General features: G+C 38.1%; 2 protein-coding genes across 7 annotated transcripts in view; both read left to right on the top strand.

Moving 5' to 3' along the window:
• BDP1 (B double prime 1, subunit of RNA polymerase III transcription initiation factor IIIB) overlaps positions 1-10,706 on the top strand; it is a 53,630-nt gene extending 42,924 nt beyond the window's left edge. For 4 of the 5 annotated variants that reach the window (XM_038123461.1, XM_038123462.1, XM_038123464.1 and 1 more), the window contains exons 37-42: positions 1,473-1,662; positions 2,848-3,058; positions 3,964-4,006; positions 4,881-5,175; positions 6,456-6,690; positions 7,052-10,706. In XM_038123461.1, coding sequence (XP_037979389.1) covers positions 1,473-1,662; positions 2,848-3,058; positions 3,964-4,006; positions 4,881-5,175; positions 6,456-6,690; positions 7,052-7,180 — 1,103 coding nt within the window. In that variant the 3' untranslated portion in view covers positions 7,181-10,706. Of the gene's footprint in view, positions 1-1,472; positions 1,663-2,847; positions 3,059-3,963; positions 4,007-4,880; positions 5,176-6,455; positions 6,691-7,051 lie in introns of those variants that run through there. The other variant, XR_005255160.1, reaches the window with a different exon arrangement.
• Positions 10,707-11,244: 538 nt separating this feature from the next.
• The window catches only part of MCCC2 (methylcrotonoyl-CoA carboxylase 2), a 37,514-nt gene continuing 26,307 nt past the window's right edge, over positions 11,245-22,451 (top strand). For both annotated transcript variants that reach the window (XM_038123466.1, XM_038123465.1), the window contains exons 1-6: positions 11,245-11,464; positions 14,744-14,810; positions 18,083-18,167; positions 18,431-18,532; positions 19,130-19,257; positions 21,576-21,688. In XM_038123466.1, coding sequence (XP_037979394.1) covers positions 11,333-11,464; positions 14,744-14,810; positions 18,083-18,167; positions 18,431-18,532; positions 19,130-19,257; positions 21,576-21,688 — 627 coding nt within the window. In that variant the 5' untranslated portion in view covers positions 11,245-11,332. The remainder of the gene's footprint in view (positions 11,465-14,743; positions 14,811-18,082; positions 18,168-18,430; positions 18,533-19,129; positions 19,258-21,575; positions 21,689-22,451) is intronic.

Here is a 22,451-nt window from a genome sequence, read left to right as displayed (position 1 = left end):
CATTTGTTTATCTTGCGCTTACTAAAAGATGAACTAAAATTTTCATATACGTGATTAATCAATCTATTCCATTAACACAAATAATGATCCACAGGATAATGACATTCCCCTCCCTAGGCTCTTGTCTTTACATTTCATTAATAGAAACTAGACTTGAGAACTATTTGAATAGCCCTTCATTAAGTTTAAGTATCAGTGGAAGGGAAACTTGCTCTCTTTGCCCTGTTGAGAGCTGCTGCTGCTTACCCTGTGGTAGGTATAGTATATAGTTTTTAGAGTCCTTTAGGCACCTCTGACTCACCCAACAAAAACTAAACATGACAGAGGGTGAGAAACTCTGTAGTTTTCCACTGGCTTAGTGAGCTACAGTTGCTCATGAAGTTACCAAGTGAATGCTGTTGTCAGAGTTCTGTGAGTAGGAGGGCTGTGCTGTGCAAATGTGGAGCAGAGGGAAAGAGGAAGACAGGAAGTGTAAAACAATCAAACTTCCTTCTTTAGGTGTACTGAGTCAACAGATTAATGCCAGATCAAGTATTATGAAAGTTACGAAGGTGATGTCTGCTGTTCCCTAGAATAAATTGAAATGGTTGGTTTGGAACCACTACTTGTCTAACATACAGGATAGTCACAGTGACAGAAGCCCAGAATACTTACTTTATGTGGAAACTGCAGTCCAAAGCTGTAACTCATTTCTTCTTAGACATCTGTTGCTATGCTCTATTATTGCAAGAATCTTGGGATGAAGCATCTTTAACTGTGTTTAATTAGATGAAGAATCCTAGCAAGGATTCTAGCAACCTAGCAAGCTGAGGTTGGAATAACAGCTTTACCTCATTGAGAACTGTCTTAAATAATGGAGTACCATTGTTGTTTTCCATCTTTTGAAAACTTTACAAATGTTTGTTGCTTAAATTCTAACAGATGGCAGCTGGCAGCTATCTGTTAATATCTGTTTGTTGATTAAATTATCTCTATTTTTCATCTGTTAAATTCAAGACTGTGCTTCTCAGATCCTGTTCTGCCAATCTGCAGTGAGGGGAAAAATCCTGTGCTTACCTTCAAAACAGTAGACATCTGCCATTTAAAGAAGTAACTCTTAATACCTGAGAGTTGCAATTAAAGACAGAAGGTCACTAAACCACCATGACATAAGTTTAATTAAACAGCAAATTGCTCTTTAATGCTAGAACACCCTTTTAAAATCTTCATCATTATTAGGCATTTTTAATATTCCTCGTTCTAAATGGTAATCAGGATTCCTCTGCAGTGAATGAGCACCAGGAGATGATGATGTATATCTCATCTGGGAAGTCAGGAAGCTTATTGTCTCAAGTATACGTCCAGTGCCTTTTTCCAGAGAGATGAATGCCTAAAATTTCAGTACTCTGTGTAGAGAGGAGATGAAGACAACAGCATAATTTCATATTTGATTAATAGGTTTTTTGTTATTTATTTCCCTGAAAAAATTATAGTAGTGAATGATGATCATAGATGTCCAGAGGAAGAACAGACATTCATTTTAACATTGGTGGAAATCCCAGCTGGCTCAAAAGAGTTTGATGCATCTGCTATGGTGGAACAAACTTCAGAACCAGTACTACCAGCCCCAATACTTATCAGCCCAATAAATGCAAGTGAAACAACTGTGACTGAAGTGGAGAGGTAAATGCTTCATTTTTTATCAAAGTGAAGTAGTTTTTGTGTACCTTGTTTGTTCTCTGACTATGTAGTACAGATTAGAACTTCTCAAATGAAGAAATGCTAGAGGAAGTAACTTTGTTGGATGGCTAGAGTAGATCTTCCTTTTTAGTAGAAGTCATTTGCCCAGCTTGAGCTTTACTTTACCTTAAGGATACTTACAATGCAAAGCAATTGAAATGAAAAAATCTAAGCATGTTTGCATTTTACAGTACTTCAACAGTTTCGTAGAGTAGCTGTTTATTAATTGCTTGTCCAGATTTTTCATGAAATGGTTTTCTGGAAAACATGGTAAACAGTAGATGTAAGTTCTTATTGTCTTGAATTTGCTGTTTAAAAGGTAGACAAGATGAAAGGCAGACAAGTTGAACTAAATCTCTTAGTCCATTTGGGAGAAAAAAAAAGCAAAACCAAAGGAAAAAGACATTACGAAAAATGGAATTGTTGCAAAGTAAAATGGAATTGTTGCAAAGTAGTAAAAAACTCGCAAACCCTAATACCATATTAATGAAAGTCCTCAGATCATAACTAGAGTGTAATGCAATTCCATATAATTGTGGAGAATCTTGCCCTGTGAAATCAGATACTAATATCATTCCTTTATTGAAAGGATAGGTCTTTGAGTAAATGTTGGCTACACAGTGTAATAATTCTAACTCCTCTGGAACTACTTATGATAAACAAAATTGCTGACAGGCTGAGTTAGAGTACATGTTCTGTCTTGCTGTTCCTGTACAGCTTTACCATATTTTCCTAGTCTCTGCTGCTTTTCTGTATGTCTTATATATATCTGTATGTTTTTGAGACCATACAGCATGTGGGGGTTCAATTGTGCAGATAAATAATACTGTATTTTAGCATTTTTCTAAGGCAGTTAATAAGTTGCCATATTTTTGCATCATATGAAAAGACCAAGTGGAGTTCAAATAGAGCAGCTAAACTAAATTCAATATGACTACTAAAACTAACTCCAGATAGCACAACAAATTGTTTCTTGGTAGTAAATGGTACATTTGAAGTTAATATTGACATTAAGCAAGAGAGAGTACCACCAGAGATTCGTGTGTAATTTCCATACAGAAACTTTATACAAAGTAAATTTTGGCTTCTTCTACTGTTGCAATTATGACTTTATATATCTATAAACAGTATTGGATCCTTGACAACTGCAGCTGGTAAGGTTGCTGGACCTTTAAATAGCAGTATGGAAACCAAACTAGAGAGTGCAGTAGACTCTGTTCCAAAGTTGCAGACAGCTCAAAAACGGTTGGCTGCTGAGCTAGAAGAGAATGATTTTCCTCCTTCCAAGAAAACTCCATCTACTGTTGCAGTGGAAAATGACCTGGAAACCACTTACAAGGTGAGATCATAATTTGGTGAGTTTTCATCCATGGGTTAGATGCATAACGCATAATAGAGCATTTTAATTATGTTTATTTTTAATGGTGTCACTTGCTTAAATATGTACTATATATGCCTATACAACTTAAAAGGAAAATCAACACCTATAGATTACTTTTAGTTTTTAAATCTACAATCTTTTGGGTATTTGTTTATTTATTATTGGGTTTTTTGAGAATCTGTAGGCTCTCAGGTGTTTTTGAATAAAACTTCCTAGCAGATAGACTGGTAATATGTCTTACTTGGTTCATTCTGCATCACCCTTATGACAATGGCATTGCAGGAGAGGAAACTCTGGAGGTATATTGGGTGACTGGCAGGATATCTAGGTACACTGAATGATGTTTTGAATCTGCATTGTGTCTGTTACTTGAAGAAGCTGTTAGATACGTTCCTACTGATTCTTAACATAGCAGGTACTAGTTTAAAAGAGCAAGCTGCCAGTGAAAACAAGCCACGATCTTTCCAGCATCCTTCTGTGCTTTTTTACAATATAACCAAGCTTATGGCAGCAACTACCATTGATCTTTGTAAGTGGGCTAAGATTGTATGGTGTACCTTGGTGTAGGAATGGGTGGTAATTCCCCAGATGATTCAGAGAGCTTTTCTAGGAAGGGATGGATAACAATCTTCTTCCTTCTTTGATCTCTTATCTCAATATCCTTGTCTTGAGTAATTTGTCATAGGAACACCTTGAAAAGCCTGCTTAAGAAATGAGTTAAGTGATGAATGATGCTGCACTGTCTTCTGTATCAGTCCTGCTCTTAGAACTGTGCATGTGTGATATGAGTTTATCTACTTCATCATCTCTTCTGTATTGACAGCAATAAAAAACCCTTTTTTTTTTCCTTTTTTTAAATACAGGGTGATTCAGTTAAATCCACAGATGTGCCAGTGGTAACTTCTGGTATGTACATGTGAACTTGTAAACCGAAGTATAATGAATGTAAACACATCACAATTTATTACTGGTTGTCATGCTAAATAATTCTGTCTGAGGCCATCTAACACAACAGTAGAAACAAGTTTTCCTTGTTTCCTTGTTTCCTTTCTTAATACCACCATTCCATGCTTTCTGCTATAAACTAGGTGTGCCAAATTACATAAATTTTGGTTATTTAATAATGGTTTTAAAAGCATTGCTGTATCTAGTTTATTGGTGAAATTTGAGAGGATTTTTGACTAAACATGTTACTGTCTCTTAAGCAAATATTTCCACCTTTTAAAGAGCACTAATAATCAAAAGTATTAACTGGCATTTTAACCACACCATGCCAAAATAGTTTATTTTTTATTTTGTTTTGCATTTTTACTGAAAAAGTACGGAATTGTTTAGGAGATTAATCTGCCTCTGAAGAAACAGAGAAAAAGCAGAACTACTGGCAATACAATGTTCATTGATCTGAGTAAAGGGCATGGTGAACTATAATTTTGGCTCTGAAAAAGACTTCTAAGGGAAGTTGTAGAAGGTTAAACAGCTAGGTGGCTATACTAAGTTCTGTGGAATGCTAATAGAGGATTGGGGGGGGGGAGAGTGTGCTGTAAAATTTAAAACCGCACTTCTGTCAGCTTTTTCCCATAACATCTCTATGATCTTACAGGCTTTAAAAATAGACCATGAACTTTTAATTCATAGTGGTGACTCATAAAAATAAATTGACAAATAAAACTAAACAAAAATTCAGCCCTTCTGTTGTAATGGTTCAAACCATTTTAATACCATGCATTTTTTGGGCTCTTGTGTTATCACGGAAGTCTTTGACTCTTGACTCTTTTTACAGGGAATCCTTTTCAAAAAACAGAGTCTTCAGCAAAGGAAAAAGTACTTACTTCTGTATTGGTGTCTGAGTCTATCTCACAACTGCCTGAGAGAAGCCAGCTTGAGAATTTGGAGAGCTTAGGGAAATCACCACTTGAGAATGCAGCATCTGAAATGGAAGAAGAGGTTATGTCTAGATTAACCTCTAACAGAAGATCAGAAATAAGTGGACAAGGAAAGCAGGAGAATGTGCATGAATCTGCACAGTTGAAACATACTAGAAGCCCAGCATCATCTTCAAAAACTCCATTATTCAGGTATGCAGTAATTGAAATAATGTTTTGTCAGCTTGTTCTGTAAAAAAGATCATGTTTCTATATTGACATCTTTTCAGTACCATTTTTTGTGACCTGCATGGCTAAGAATTACAGTATCTGTGCTCTCCTGTAAATCAGAAAGCATCAAACTGTCTGCTTTGAAATTTGAGTTATTTTACTCATTAAATGAGAAGATCAACTGAAGGGCACTGCTGACATACTGTATGTCTATTTAGCCATGATAGATACCTTTTGTCAGGCAGGTATCCATTGGCTGTGATAGGAACTTACGATAATTTGTTGTTTTCCATAGGTAAGTCTCATGTTGTGACATATATACCCATCCACTCGTTTGGCCTTTGCCACCTTTGCAGGTGTTCATCCTGCCAGTAAGATTTGTTACTGGTACAGTATTGAGCACACTGAATTTTTAGGACTGACATAAGTAATTTCTCCAAAGCAGTTTCAATCTTGGCAGCTCAGAGGATATTCCTCTTACCTATATGTTGACTTGATATTTTAAATATACCTTTCTGTACAGTTTGTTTAAATGTTTGAGTTCATGTTCTCTGTTGCTCCTGTGCTAATTATTTTGATTGTAATGCTCCACTGGCCTCTTCTAATCTGTCATTTACTTTTTCATTATGCTTTTGTGAGTACCAATATTGTCTATTTATATTTGGGACATCCACAGCAATTGGATGGAGATGCATTAACATCAGAATCCTTGCCTTAAAGTTTGCTTTCTAATTTGTAAACTCTGAACTATATGAAAAGTTATGCTTTCTGTACCTCCCTCAGTGCTTTGACTTCCATAAGCTCATTGGTCTGGGTTTGCTGCTGTAAATAGGCTAAAACCCTGCAGGTAGTCTGCTGTAGCCCCATCCTTGGGGATCAGGTTCTCCATTGATTACATAAAGGATGCTCAGAATTTTCAGTTTGTTCTTCAGAAGTGTGCCTCCGTCCTTCTTGGAACCACTCTCTGAAAGTCTGGTAGCTTGTTAGAGGCTGTGGATTAGCAGCAAATAATAGATTCCTGTTCTCAGGCTTAAAAATTGTCAAGAATCTCTGTGACTGTTCAAAAAACCTCTTGTACCAGAATATTCAGTAATGCCAAAGCCTTTCTTACCATGACTTTTTGGTTTTTTTTCCTTAGAATTTTCATGTCCTGTAGGTGTGTGTTTATTTCCTGTATATAGAATTGGACTCCTGCAATGCTATTTACATCTTCCTTTTATGGAGCAATCCTATGACATCCTGACTATATTTGTTTTGAACAGGGGTGGACGAAAACCATTGGGATTTTTATCTTTAATTTGCCAAAAAAGTAATTCTGAATCTGCAGAAGACACCAAAGGGAATAGAGGGAAGATCCAAAAGCCACGAATTGTGACTCCAAAACGAAGTCTAAAGAAACCCACTCCGTCCACTAAAGATGAGAGGGAATCTTGTTCTTTTCCCTCTACTTCATCATCTGTGGAACATGAGCTTGTAGCTGCTGATGCTGCAGTTACGGTATGAGTTTACTTTCGAACAGCCATGCATTTCTGAGGTGTGAAGAACAGAGAATTAGTTGTGTCAGGAGTGAGTAAATGGGTGTGTAGCATTCATGTTTTGAGTCCAGTATCTGTTCCAGTTGACAAATTCTGACTTGGGCATGTTTAGGAAACGTGTATGGAAACTAAGTTGATTTTTCTCTGCGTGGATATTTATTTATTTCTCATTTTCAGTAAACTCTGATTTTTTTTTCTTTGGTCAAAACTTCTTATGTAAATAAAATACCCTTACAAATAGCACATGTGCATATATATGTATATATATTTGCACATACACACTGATGAAGACTGTTAAGAGCAACCTTTTCTTGTTTTATCAGGTCCCAAGTAACAACTCGTCTGTGAAGCCACCTCTCTGTGCTAAAGATCAAGAGAAGGAAGGAGAGCCAACCAAAATCTCTGAGTACTTTTTCAGTGACATCTTTATGGAAGTGGATGATTCAGAATAGCAAATGGGTTTTATAAAAACCTAGGATCACAGAATATACTGCAACAAGAAAAGAGTATTTTAAAAGTTACAATTTGTTCTGATACTCATTATGCCACACTTAATGTCAGCCAGTAATAACAGTACCAGATAAAATACCAGGAAAGTGATCTCTTTAACATTCAGGGGAAACTGAACACTCTCCAAAAATGATGTAACAGATTCAAAGGAGAAGATGGAAAGAAAAGGCTGAAAAGCCTCATCTCCTGCTCCTCCTTTAACAAACTGGGTGCAATTTCTATTAAACTCCCAAAACATGCTACTGGAACTGGGATGCGGGGTCAGACAAAGAAACCATAAACCAAACATATCTTGAACAAGCTCCAGTACCTATGTAAATTCCCTATAAACCATTATCACCGAGCCCAGCACAATAGCAACTCAAATCTCTGCCCCTCTACTGTAAAAGCTACATGTCAGGCAAAATACTGGATCTATCTCCAGATAAGAAAATAAGCCTAGGGACCAGAAAGGTATTAAAACCTCAAAACAGCCTAGGGACCAGAGACAGGTGAAGGCCTCCACCTAGAGAGACATGAATTCAGTCAACATGGCTACTGACTGCTTTATCTCAGTGCAGAGTAAGTAGAACCAAAATGCAATCAGTACATTTTTTTTTCACTTTCTCGAACCACATGTTGGGCACCAAAAAAAATGTATTTGTCCTGGTTTAGGACAAATTTGGGAGGAGATTTTCAAAGGGGTCCCTCTAGAAAGCAGATTCAAGCGGCCCCTCCCCCAACTGGTTTGGAAAGATTTCCTTGGAGAAAAGTGGAAAAAACCTGTTTAATTAACAAGCAAAGTATTCACAAGCATACATAATGAACAATACTAAACAATAAAACCTCTTGCTGTTCTGAAGAGATGGCAAATTCAGAAAGTCTTTTCTTGGGGTGTAGCTCAGCTCACTCAGTCTGTTACCCATTCCTCTTGTGTTGGAAAATGCCACGTCCTGGGCTCCAGTGGGCCACAGGTGTGAGGTGCCTGTGTTTTTCTGGGTTTTCAGTCCAGAACAAGGCTAATCAGTTCCCAAAAAAAGAAAAGCTGCAGTCCAGGGAACATCTCTGCCTCAGCTAGCTAAAACCTAACTAAAAGCAAAGGAAATCTCTCTTCTGCCGTCTGTCTGTTCTGCAGACAACACAGTCTGTGCGAGAGAATGCAGAGGAGCAAGTGCAGCTTCTGATAACGAGCTCTTCACTTCTTCTCTCCCTCTTCGCTCTCAGAACCAGTCTTAAAGGTGCAAAACTTAATATCCAGCATAAACAGAACAGATGATTGGGGATACAAGCATCATAAAGCCACCCTAGGACATGTTGTTAATTAATGCTGTGAAGATGAAATGGATTCTTTCTGAAGCAACCCAGGGACTTTCAAAATGCTGACATAGTCTACACCACTACAATGATGTCATAGGATCAGACTACTTACTGACTACCAGCTTATGGTTTCACTTGTTTAGACACTGATAGTGGGTGCATTGACTATCCTACAGAAAAGTGCAATGAAATAATGTTTAATCTTGCAACAAGTATTCTTTTCCATTTTAATGCTAAAGCTTCTTGGTACTGATTATTCAAGTTCTTTACTTCTTTTTGTGAAGTATGTTACATTAAAAGGAGGAATTAACCTTTTGGGTATAATGTAATATCTGGAGATCAGAATGCAAATACTGGAAGTAGTGTAGTAAATACATATGTACTTATATCAAGCACTGCAGGTGTTTTTATTTTAATCTCCAAATTACATATTTTTATAACAGTTTTTTAACCACATAATTTAAAAGATCGTAACCTGAAAAGCCCAGTAGGATTGGTTCCTTAAAAATTTGTTGAAAACTTAAAAACACAGTTTACTAAAAGATGATAACACAAGGTTAATGTTTGCAACCTTTTTTATAACTTTGAGGAGGAGATTGATGTTTCCTAGTATAAATGCTAATTTTCTTCTAAATTGGAAAACAAAGCTATAGATACAATTTCTTCTCCTTATTTTTACATGTAGTTGTTTGTATATTTACTGACTTCCTCAGTTTCCCTTGTGCAAAGTAGCACAAAGAGATTGGATTTAAACCATGATTATATAATGTCACTTTTGAGGATTTGCTGCTTTGAAGCACTTGAATTAAAGGGGTTTTCTTATGTCCATGTCTGCTTGTACTGTAACTTGCCATAAAATTCCAGTTTAGCTTTAGATTTTAGTTTAAGTTTTTATTTACCTCATCAAGAAATTTGTCTGGGTGAGGTAATTAGGTTTATGCACTCTCAAAGTCGGGTGATCGCTGAAAGAGTCAGTATTTAGTCTGAAACTCTTGCTTGCATGAGCTTGAGTAGTCTTAAATTTTTTCCCATTACTTAATACTTGCAGGTACTTTTGCAAAGCAATTTATTATGAAGGGGAAACTGATGTTTAAATGGTATTGTTAATGCTCTCAAGAAACCTATCATCAGGTTTGGACTGAGTAATCCTTTCCTGGCAGGTAAATAATATAAATATGTAGTTAATTTTGAAATAGTTGATGAAGTTAGAGAATGTTTCTCTATTCAGAAGTTGTTGGCAAAGCTTCCAAAGTTACATGTAAATTTTTGTCAGAGAGGAGAAATACAGAATAAAGCTACTGTTACTGCAAATTGGTATATTAGCTCTGCCAGTGAAATTTCACTAGCAGTATTCCTTGAGGTGATGGAAAAGGGACTAGTGGTCCCAGTGTAGAGTAACTTACTTGAACCATCTGATCAACTCACCTCATTCCCCCAAAAAACCCTCAGAAATACCAACAACAGTTTCTGTTCAGATGGTATCTTGTGCTTTGCCTAATCCGTTTAACTTGAAATGTTTATCTAAATATTGTTTTACTGTAAACATTATGAAAGAGATTAATGTATACGTGTAACTGTATGTATTGTATATCTTGTAGATATTAAGTATGCAAGTATTTACTTCCTGATATGTCTGGCATGTTTATATCAATTGCACACATAGAGCCTAAAAAAGATTATTGGGGAGTGGCTATGAAGTAATTGCTGTGAGTACCTTCTGACTGAGTTCTGAGGGGATAAACATTCTACATTTAGTAGCATACATTTGAGCTTGCATTCATGTTAAAAGGGGGAAAAAATCAACTACTTCATTACTAAGATTTATGGTGCCTTATCTGCATTGTTAATTTGGGTTGTGCTTTCTTTTCCTTGCAGCAAATAACATGCACTTTGTTAGAGGATTTTTTTAAGAACAAATTTAATTTGAATAGAAATAAGAGAATTTTGTGTTCTGTTTTGTGTATGGAAGTTTTATAATGATGAAGGATGTAAGAAAATATTGTTGAAATCTCAATACGTATGAGTAGCATTTTTACAAAGATGTGGCATAAAACTGCTTTGCTTAGAGTTGTCTGACACCCTGTATCATCACATTAAAGCTTTCTGTGTCAAAGGAAGTAGTCTTACTTCCTTTGTAGTATGTAAATTATGTGAATAAATTATTTTCTTTTACCTGTGTTTCTACTTCTTTAAGTATCAGTTACAGTTTTTAAATACTTGGAAGTCCACGAAGCTAGTAAGTGTGAACTAAAGGAAAAGCTGAAGTTTGGGCCGCACCACTGGGGTGCACACAGACCTGCTGGTAATAGGCCGAGCGTGGTTTAGCAGGGGTGTTGTCATTGTTGGTTTTGTTTTAGAATAGAGCTTAATTTACTTGGTATCAGACTCCCTACTGTTACCTTTCTCTAAAGATAAGGGCCTTGACTTAAAGTAAAACTGGAATACTGAAGAATAGCAAAGTTTTCATGGAAGGGAGAAACTCGGCCAAAGATGTTTTGGATTTGAAAAAGATCTGTCCCTATTACTGTATGATAAGTTTCTAAGAAGGGCAAGGGCTTTCCTAGGCTGTGCGTGAAAACATACGGTTTTCACGTGTGGTCGTCCAAGCACAATTCTTTCAAAGGGCCTTCTACTGCATTAGCTTGTCCGAGGGCCCGGTCTAGGACTCCGCGGCGGGGCCCGGCCCCGCTGTGCCCATTGGCTGCGCCGGGGGGAGTGGCGGCGGCGGCGGCGGCCTGGGACGGCTGCCTCGGCTCAGCTTGTTCGGCTCGGCTTGCTCGGCTCGGCCCGGCCCGGCCATGCTGCTGGGCGCCCCGCGGCTCCCGGGCCGCTGCCTGGGGCTGCTGCTCCCGCTCCTTGCGCGCGGGTACCGCGGCGAGGCGGTGGCGGCCGTCGGGTCGCGCCCCGACGCGAGCTCCGCGCTCTACCAGGTAGGGCGGGGGGGCGGCAGGGCCCGGGCGGGCCGCGGGGCGGGGCGGGGGCGGCAGCGCCCTGGAGGAGTTGGTAGGGCCGGGGCATGCGGGACGTGGCGAGTCCCCGTCCCGGTCCCGCCCTGCAGGGCGGCGGGAGTAGCGCCGCGCCCTGGCCCCGCTGCCCGAGCGCCCAGGCCTGTCCGTTTCTGCGCGCTGAGCCTGCAGATACTGTGTGAAAAAAACGTGGATGGGTGCAGTCGCCTGGCTCGTCATGGATATTTTTGCCCTTTTAAATCAGATTTCCAGCTCTTGCTGCGTTTCAGGATGGTCGATGCTAGTGAAGTGGAAGCGGGGTTTGTAGGCAGTGGAAGATGGAGCCTGATGCTTTCAAAGTTGGATGTTTTTGTGTTTGCAAATTGATTCCTGAGTTGAAAACAGGTGGAATAGCTGTACGGAGTCATGGACTTGCGTCGAAAAACATAATCTTTTGAGGAGGAGAGCAAGGTGTAATTCCAGTTGTCTTTAGGAAGAGAGCCATACTTCCATGTGGTATTAATACATTTAATTTTAATGGGGCATTCTTAACGCCATCATATTCAAAAATATTGTTTACAGTTAGGCTGAGAAAAACATGGCTTTAGGTATGGATCGAAGCTGATAGGAGGGCATATGTTTGTTTTCATATTTGTTCATGTAAAATACAAAACAGTGTGTGAAGCAACGGCATGTATTCTTACTGAGATAGGTCCATTGGTTCTGTGTTTGGTTCTGTGCTTTGTTTTGTAGAAACTAAATTTGGGACAGAAATTAGGTGACTGAAGCTTCTGTGTATTTGCTCATACGCATGTATGTGTATATACACACACACAAAGCTTGTGTATGTGAAGTGTGGCTATGTATACATGCACATTCATATTTTGGGTGCCAAAAAATGATAGTATTTTAATAAAGGTGTTCACTCATCTGAGCTGCCCCCAGATTCACTCTTATGACTGGGTACCTTTCAACGTCAAGAGAAAAGCAAGGCTTGGTAAAATAGCTAATAGGGTTAGTATTTGGTAGAAATAATTTATGGAACACTCTAAGTGCAAGCACTGCTTTACAGACACAAAGATCTGAGGTCCCTGCTGTGAGACATTTCACCATCTGAAAAAAAAATAATACAAGGAATAGCAGTGCAAACACAAGAAGACATTATGATAGGTGATGAGGGTCTTGCCTTCTTTGGCCACTGTTTACTTTTCTGGCTGTGAATTCAACTAGACAGGCTGCCCTTGATGATGCAAACTGTCTCTTGAACCAGATAGGCAAAAATGTAATTTAAAGGTGAGTGAGCCTAAATTCTGGAAAATGAAACAAATTCTCGGAAGATTTCAGGCCCTGGCTCTTACATACACTGTGGTGACGTAGCAGTAATTCATGTAGCTTGTGCAGTTACTGTTGGATTGGTGTTTAGGGTTTGCCCCTTAATTTTGTATTGAAATTTGTAGAAATCCTCATATTAACAGCAGAATTTTATACAACTTGCTGGTGCAAAGACCAGTTTCCAGAAAAAATTTGATGCCAGTTCACTGACCTTATTTTCATTATTTAACGACAATAATGAAGAGCCCACAAATACATGGTAGAACTAGCACATTTATTTCTGAGAGTAGTCTTTTCTGTGTGTATTCAGAATTATTTTAATACATCCTTACTTCTCTTTGTTAAAGTATGGCAGTGTTCTATTCTGGTTTAAGGCATGAAAGATCATGATAGAAGTTGAGTGAGTTTAAGCAACTCAGATGTTTTTGTGCAGTATTTTTTACAGTTTATCTAAAAAGTCCTTTCATGTAGAGTAGCTAAACTAGCTACAGTGAGTCAAAACCTTATGAAAAAGACTATGACTGTGATTACTGTTCCTCTATTAATATCCTCTGCTATATTAGCTGCTTTTTGGGGGTTTTTTCCCTATGTTAAAGGTAAGTTTCTAAGCACAGTATTGTGTGCAAAAGGTGATGTATTTAGAGAAAAAAGGCTGACACAACAAGGAGAAACAGGACAAAATTTTTGTTGTGTATAGGTGCAAAATGACCCAGCTGGATAAGCTGAACTCTGATGCAAAGTAATATTGGGTGTTGTGACAACAAGTATGGAATTACAAGATACATTTTTACCTTTCAAGAGAGTATGTTTAATCTATTTGTGGCAATTTCAAAGGGAGAAAAATATGTTGTTTTGAAAGTCACTCTACAGCAAAGCACTTCAAATGTGAGCTGAATCTGTTCATGTTATTATTTTATTTCTGCTTTGTTTCTTTACCTTTCAGTGCCTAAGTGAACAAACTCAACTGCAACATTTGCAGCTTCTTCCTAAGGGAAACCCTAAGTCTCTGTGTTTGAGTATATATGAGAGTTATAGAGAGTTAACATAGAGTTACCAGCTGGTTTTTTCCTGTCAAACTAGGCTCAAACATCATATAAATGAGAATTAGACAAGGAAATCAGATCTTTTTGTGCAGCATGTTCTTTTATTGCAGTTTCACTTTTCAAAAAGGTTGTAAAGTTCTTAATGTGTCTGCACAAAAACCCCAACAAATTAAGCTTGACTAATATCTTTAAATTCCTAAGAAACTCTAAAATAACCCAATCTGCTGTAATGTGCGCATGGAGTTTTGTATAATTTGAATGAAAATGGTTAGCTCAGTACTGATTCACTCATACTCAGATTATGAATCTTTGTTTTTCTAGAAGTATAATAGCAAGAACACCAGCTTAAAAAAAACAAAAAACCAAACACAACCAAACCAAGACAACACAAAACAAAACAAACTTGTTTTATCTTATTGTTCAACCTAAACAAGAAGAATCTAAGAAGTGTTTACCAAAATCTGTTTGACCTAGGTTATTCTTCCTTTGGTACAAGTCATAAGAGCACTCAATCTGCTTTTTTTACAAAATTAGATTTAAAACATGAACAAACTTATGCCAAAGATAAACAAAATCTAAGAAAAAGCACTTCAGCTCTGTAGTGATTTGTTCTATTTTAGTTTATCAAATTCAGAACTAGTCTTTTACCATTCTAACACAATAAGATTTTTTGTAAAGCACTTTTATTAAATGCTTTGGGATGCTTGAGAGAAGCCAGTACATAGGTAGAAATGTTACTACTTTAAAGACAATACAGGGATGGTATTTAGTAAGGTAAAATTAGATTTGGAAGAGAAATTAGTCTTGTACTTCTTATGTTTGTTTATTAAAAATTTAAATATTAGTCACCCTTGGTTGAATTTAAAATTTTCTTTTGTTCCCCACTTAGGAGAACTATGAACGAATGAAGGCACTGGTAACTGAGCTACAAGAACAAGCAGAAAAAATCAGGTTAGGTAAGTATGATAGTCTAGATTTTAGTATAATAACCTGGCACTTTGCCTTGTTGAACCTCACATCTTTGGCCTTGCCCATTGATCCAGCCTGTCCAGATCCCTCTGCAGAGCCTTCCTGCCCTGCAGCAGGTCAACACTCCCATCCAACCTGATGTCGTCTGGGAAATTACTGAGGGTCCACTCAATCCTCTATCCAGATTGTTGTTAAACTTATTAAACAGGACTGAACACCAAACCAAGCCCTGGGGAACCCCACTAGTTACCACACATGAGCTGAATGTAGCTCCAGCCACCTCCAGTCTCTGGCCCAGCCAGAGACAGGGCCCAGCTGTCCAGACAGGGCCTTTTACCCAGCCAAGAGTGCACCAATCCAAGCCATGAACAGCCAGTTTCTCCACGAGAAAGCTGTGAAAAATGGTGTCAAAGGCTTCATCAGAGTTCACAGAGACAGCATCCACAGCCTTTCTCTCATCCACTAAGTGGGTCATCCTGTTGGAGAGGGAGATCAGGTTGGTTAACCAGGACCTGCTTTCCCTAAACCTTTGCTGGCTGGGCCTGATCCCCTGGTTGTCCTGTATGTCCTGCATAATGGCACTCAACATGATCTGCTCCACGTCCTCCCTTGGCACCGCTGTCAGACTGACTGGCCTGCAGTTCTCTGGATTGTCTCTCCAGCCCTTCTTGGAGATGGGTGTCACACTGACTAACTTGTGGTCACCTGGGACCTCCCTCTTTAGCCATGTCTGCTGCTAAATATTGGAAAGTGCCTCTGTGAGCTCTTTCAGCAGCTCCCTCACTACCGTTGGGTCAATCACATCTGCCCCCATAAACTTGTGTATAAGTAGTGCCCCAGGTCACTAACCCGTTCCCTTTGGCTTAAGGGAACTTCAGTTTGCTCCCTGTCTTCCAATTCAGTGGGCTAGTATCCAGTTATAAACTGAATCAAAGCAGGTATTAAGTACCTCTGCCTTTTCTCATCCTCTGTCACTATATTTCCCCATGCATCCAATAAAGGATGGGGATTCTCCTTTGTCCTCCTTTTATTGGTTGATCTTTTCCAAGTTCCTAGCTGTAGTTGAGCTGGCAAGCAGAAAGCAGGTCTGTAGTTTTAAAGATCGAAATCTTTGTTTCTTCTTTTTGACTTATAAGGCTATCTGAATGAATTGCAGTTGACTACAATTAGTGGAAACAATAAAATGAAAACATTTAATAAATGCTTAATTATGCTGCTAGAGGCTGAGCATGTAGCTTTAATTGTGCCCTTTTTGTGACTGTCATAATACTGGTTTTGTCATTTTATACACTGTTTCTTATATAATGCATTTTCTTTTACAACTTTGGAATGGAGCACTGTTAAAATTTTGTGCTCAGTGCTTTTTCTTTCTTGCTGTGAAACAGGGGTCCAGAGTTTCCCGAGGAGATGTTAAAACCTATGGGCTGCCTCTGTCTTTTATGGGTGTAGAGATGGTTCAGCAGTTAATGAACTAATGATGTGTGCGTCATGAACTAATGGTTATGGCCTCCCTTGCTGCTCGCTTGCCTGTTCTTGCCTGCTACACAATGTCAGGACAAGACCATAGTGTTTCCTTCATCTGAGCAACCTCTACCAGGATGTTAATGCACAGTCTTGAGTGACGTTGACTGAAATTGCTTTACATATCATTTAAGTATGTAAGAAAAGTTAGTTACCTATGTTGAATACTTCTGAAGGATATGTGCAGCATCTTTAGATTTCACTGTAAAAGCTGTCAGAGAATGAGTTCTTGATTGAGGTCTTTGCAATGAATGCTTCATTTGTTAGCTGTTATTCAGTATGTAGGGTTTTTCTGAACCCATATCCCACTCTACTGAGTTATCCCCAGCTGTGCAACAGGAAGTGGTCCCTGCCCCTTTACAACAGGTGTTTTTTTGACAGGAAGCACAAGAAGCAGGTGAGATACCTTTAATCTCCATGACTGATCGTAGAGTATCAGCAGTTACTGTGGTGTAGGCATTGTTGTAAAGGAGAAATTAAGAAGAGGTTTCAAATTAATAGCCTCCAAGTTTGTTTCATTGTTAAGGACACTACTTCTCAGAATGGAGGTTAGTGTGGGGTAGAGTGTCTTGATGTTGGAAGAGGAATGTTCAATGGAATGGCTACCACGCCTGGGAAGCAAACATGTGTGATACACAGAGATGACAAAAGTCTCGTGATGGAAATTACTTTTGCAGCATCACACAGTGTAAATGAAAGACTTCAGAGGCTGGAGACAGTGTAGTTATGATGTAGTGAGATGTTGAGAACATGGATGAGAGTAGCATCTCTGTGGGTGGATATGAGAGGTTGTTTTTTAAGAAACTTGTACAGAAAGAATTTACAAGATTTAGGCTTAGTCTGGATATATAGATCTAATGACCTGGTTGAACGGAAAATAAATTGAGGACTTTCTGGCAAGCCTGACAGGTAAGAAATTATGTGTGTGGTGATCAGGGAAGGAAGTAGGAAAAAGGACTTCAAGGGAGGCTTAGAGGCTCTGTTTCAGTGATGCCTAGCTGACAGAGAAGTCCTGGAGTCTCAGGAGAAATGTTAGCAAAATGCAGCTTCTTTATTTTGGACAGGGAGACAGTTTTAGAGTAATGAGGTAGATCAGTGATCTGTCTACACTGAGAGACAATGTTTGTATAAGTTGTTGTTACAAAGAGGCTGAGGTGCGTCAACAAATATTGAAGTATTGAATGACACAAAGCTCTAGAGAGCAAAAGATTTAGGATGACCTCTAGTGAAGGGTTGAAATGAAACAAACATAAACTTGATATTAAATGCTCTATGTCTGAATTCTACTCACAGTTTTGGCATGGTCTAAGGAAATTAATCTAGATACTGCTGGTTCATTCAAGATTGCATTCAGCGTAGCTATTATAAATGAGTTCTAGGGATTAGTATTTCCTGTTGTTCTACTGATGTGCCTTCTACATATTTATGTTTTCTGCCCTTGTGTTTATTGCCAAGCAGTGGGGAAAAGTTGCAGACAACTATGTTTATTAAAATCTTTGGCTAAAGACTAACTGTAAAAAATGAGGTGGGAAATAAAATAGGTTCTAAAAAACAAGCCTTTTTATCAATACCTTAAATTTGCTTGAAGTAGAAACTATTATTTATTAAATTTATTATTAAGTTTCATACTTCAAAAAGTGGTGTACTCGTCAGCGTTTCCATTCAAATTTTTAATATAACTGACGATTTATCTTATCTGCGTCCATAGAAAATGTGACAATTTACTATTGTGTCACAGGAGGTGGGGAAAAAGCTCGTAAGCTTCATACATCAAGAGGAAAGCTGTTACCCAGAGAGAGAATTGACAAGCTTATTGATCCTGGGTAGGTATTTCCTTTATTTTTCCTTAAACATTTCAGGTTGTCTCTTGCAGGTAAATATTGCAACAGACTTCTTTTCTCTTTAGCTTCCATAATCACTAACATGATAAACACTGCATAACTTGATTGAAATTTTACAGAAGTATTCTTTGAAATACTGATCTCCTTTTAAAAAAAATCTTTTAAACTTTAACCTTTTAAGTAAGATTCAGTGACAGACAGAACTAGTAATATTTTACAGTTTTGTTTCATTTGTCATTATTCAGATCTCCATTTTTGGAGTTCTCCCAGTTCGCTGGTTACCAGTTGTATGGTAATGAAGAGGTACCTGCAGGAGGCATTATCACAGGCATTGGACGAGTATCTGGGTGAGAGATACCAGTCATCTACATTACTTATGATATGAAAAGGAAGAAGGTATAATTTTATTCAGTTTCCAGTATGAGGCTGTTAGTGTCTTTAGTGTTTTGTTTCGGACACTAAAAAATCCACAAAATCAGTATCTGAATTCATTTGGCCATAGCTAAAAGGAAGTGAGGTTTTTTGTTTTGTTTTTTATTTGTTGGGGATTTTTAGTTAGTGTATCCCACTAAATAAACAGAACATACATAGAGTTTCAGGTGTCCAATGAAGAGAAGACATCAGTGCATTTGGAAAGCTATTAAAAAAATAGGGTGGTATTTAGCCTAAAAATTAGTCTTGCTTACTCAAAGTACTTCCAAGACTGTTCTTGAAGTTAATTGTGGTGCTATGCAGGATTATTTTACTCCCTAAAATAATGGAATAGGACATTATAGTACTGGGGCTGCTGTTACAATGTGCCCTTCTGCGAGTGCAGGTGAGAAGAGCTCTCTTAAGAGCATCAGGGCTTCAAGAGTCCTTGACACATTGCAGTTCTTAACCAACATACATATTTACTCATTAGAAATACTTTTCTCTCTCATAAACTCTTTTTTTATTTTTAGGACGGAATGCTTGATTGTTGCTAATGATGCAACTGTCAAAGGTGGTACCTATTATCCCATCACTGTTAAGAAACATTTACGTGCTCAAGAAATTGCAATGCAAAATCATCTCCCTTGCCTTTATTTGGGTAAGTCCCATTGCAGAAGTAGCCAAGGTCCAGTGTTAAGGGCAGCTAATGTGTCTGCAGATCTGACTAACAGGCAGTGTATTTCAAGTACACCTATTCAAATATATTTTCATCCATACTGTATTATCTCTACAGAGGGATGTCATATCTTAACTGGAGGGTGTGTACACTCCTGCTGTAGGGCTGAGTTCATAAAATACAGATGTTAACACTATATCACTTCTTTCTGTCATGGATAAGCAATATTTTCTGTAGACTCATCCAGTCAATTCAAATTACTGTTAAAAAAAAGAGTGCGTTCTGGTGCAGGATGTATCTGTAGGAGAAAACGTACCAAGGAAATAAAAATAATAAGAGTGAAAAAAATTGTCAAAATAGTTTGGATCAACAAACTTTTAGGATTTGGGATGAATTTTTTTGAAGCAGAAATTTAATTGTATTTTATTTTACATTTTGAGTTTAGCCTATTAGATCAGTGTTTAGCCAAACCTTCATGTAAGTTTTACTCTACATATGCTTTTATTATAAAAGAAGAACAGAGTGACAGATATCTGTAATGTATTACTGGTAGTGTTTTCTTATCCTGGTTTTATACAAATACGAGAGGTTTCTATCAATGTCTTCTTTTCAGCCTGAATTCCCAATCTAATGACTTCTGAACCTATTAGCCAGTTTCAGTCAGCTTTGACACAGAGTTGTAAGAAAATGTGTATTTCTGTGGATTTTGTGTATGTCAGCATCAGAGGAGAAAGACCTTCTACTCCATTTAAAGAAATATGGCAGGTTATTCCTTGTCTGTTCAGCTTAGTTTAGCAACTTAAATATCAACTTTGCCAGTCAAGGTAAATATCAAGTTTGCCAGTCTGGATGCTTGGACTAGTTAAATAGTCAGCATAAATACAGGTCCTGGCCAGCCCAAGTATTTGAAGTTTCTTGTCCTGCTGATAAATCAAACATGTGAATAAGACCAGTAGAAGGATTAGGAGAAGTGTGAACTTGAAACTCTTGGTGAGGTGGATACAGGGACAATGTGGGTGCAGATTTTGTGGGATTGCCCTAGAAGGAGTCCTGAATGGGAGGGGAGGACTAAATTTGATTTTAGTTGTTAAAAAAACAGAAGAAACTTAGCTTTGCTGATTGCAAAAGAGCTGTTACCATTTATTTCATCTGAGTTATCCACAAATTCTGTCTGTTCAAAGAAGTCTTTTTAGTGAGTATCAGTGAGCAACTGTGGATGATTCTGCTCTTTTAAGATTTTATGGAATGAGGAACTGTGGGACACAGCTATGCCTTTGAAATAAAAGTTTAGGGGTTTTATTCCATCTTTGAGAAGTATAGTCCTTGAATGTGCAATGTCATTAATACCTGGTAAGTTACTTTAGCCTTGCAGTTCCCGTACCTGGACTTGTTCCAGTTGATTTGAGCAATGCGATAAGAGAGAGCGCTTTGTAGTCAGTCAGCACTGTGCTGACCATGTAATTTTCATGTTGTTTGAACTGCCTTTCCACTAGTGATAACAGCTGCCTAGGTGCTAATTCTCATGTGGACATCTGGTGCCATTTTTCACTGAGTCACACAGTCACTGGTGTGGACATTTTGTTTTGGCTGCAGTCATGTAAGATAAGAGTGTGCATACAGACTGTGGTTGTACATAAAAATTAATTACAAGGAGTCAGAGTTCTTAGAGATGCTTTATCTCCCTGTGCATTTCTTCATAGTCTTCTGTCCTTCTTTGGATACCTCTCATGATGGGTCGTATTTTCATTAATTGGGAGCAGAGAGGTAGCTGTTGGAGACCTGTGAGCAGGAGGGTGTATCCTGAGGCAAGGGCACATAATAAATGAATCATCCTAAAGATAGTTTAATGTCTTTGTTGTGAAGTTTAATCAAGCTATGAAAGAACAGAGGCAGCACCTTTTGAACTCAGTGGTGATTAGCTCTGCCTTTTTCTGGAGCTTGTGACAGAATTGCAATAGAATAGTTGAGTTAAAATTGTACATTAAAAGTGTTCTTAGTTTAAATATTTTGCAGCAAGATGAGTTTAAAATTTTGTTTAAGGAGGTATGGTTGCATCTTTAAGCATGTCTGAGTTTATTTTCCATGAAAATCATTGGGATAGATGTTATTTTGGAGAGGGGTGTTTACTGTTTTTCTTCTTTATTTTTTCTGAAAAGGATGTGCTATTATACCTACATTCATGGAAATACATATAGTATTACTGATAGTAATTGCTGTATATTTTAGACAACATGCAGATACTTTACCAACAAGTATGTAACACTGTTCAAAACATGCTAATATAACTTCATTCATTCTAGTTGATTCAGGTGGAGCAAATTTACCTCGGCAAGCAGAGGTATTTCCAGATCGAGATCATTTTGGCCGTATTTTCTATAATCAAGCAGTCATGTCCTCACAAGGAATTCCACAGGTAATTTGCTTTTATCTAAGAATTAATGTTCTAAATAGTTTTTGTGCCTGCTGCCATTACCTCTTTCCAAGGCTTGTGCCTGTGTTTTGTTTCTGATTGCATTGTGTTGTGCTAACCTGATGGCCCAGTCTGGGGCTTGGAAGCACTGTAAACACAGTAGCTGTAATAGTAACAAAAATTCATTATAGTTTTGAAGAAACTGTCTACTTTCTTAGTCTTAGTGTTAATGGTTTGACCTACCTACTCCTGTCTGGGAGTAGGAGAGAAATGAACTTGGGAACATCGTATGTGGGGCCATTTGAGAAAGCACTAGAAAATCTCTTGGAACAGTTCTGCATCAGCACTGCAAAGGTGAGGACCCCCTGGAGGATGGCTAATACATGAGACATATTTTCACTAACAGGGGTATGTGTATATATATAAATCTATTTTATACCCTGATGTGCTTTATGCTGAAATGGCACTGACAATAAGGTTATTTTCTAATGTGTTAATGATGCTCAGAATCACTGTTAGTCACAGTCCTGGATTTAGAACTGCTTTTGTGTCATGGTTCACTCAGTAATACATAAGGATCAGTTTTTTGATGCAGGTGGTGTGCTCAGGAACGAAAACTATATGTTTTGCTGAATGTATTATTCATGAAGAATGTAAAATATTTGAGGATTGGTGATGGGCAGCTATGGCTGCAGTGACAGTGAAGGGCAGGATGTACAGTCCTGATGGAGTTGAGAAAGACAGGTAACAGAATAAAGACTCTAAG

Source organism: Motacilla alba, chromosome Z, assembly GCF_015832195.1.
Source record: "Motacilla alba alba isolate MOTALB_02 chromosome Z, Motacilla_alba_V1.0_pri, whole genome shotgun sequence".
Taxonomy (NCBI): Eukaryota; Metazoa; Chordata; class Aves; order Passeriformes; family Motacillidae; genus Motacilla; species Motacilla alba.
This window is presented reverse-complemented; position numbering and strand designations above follow the sequence as displayed.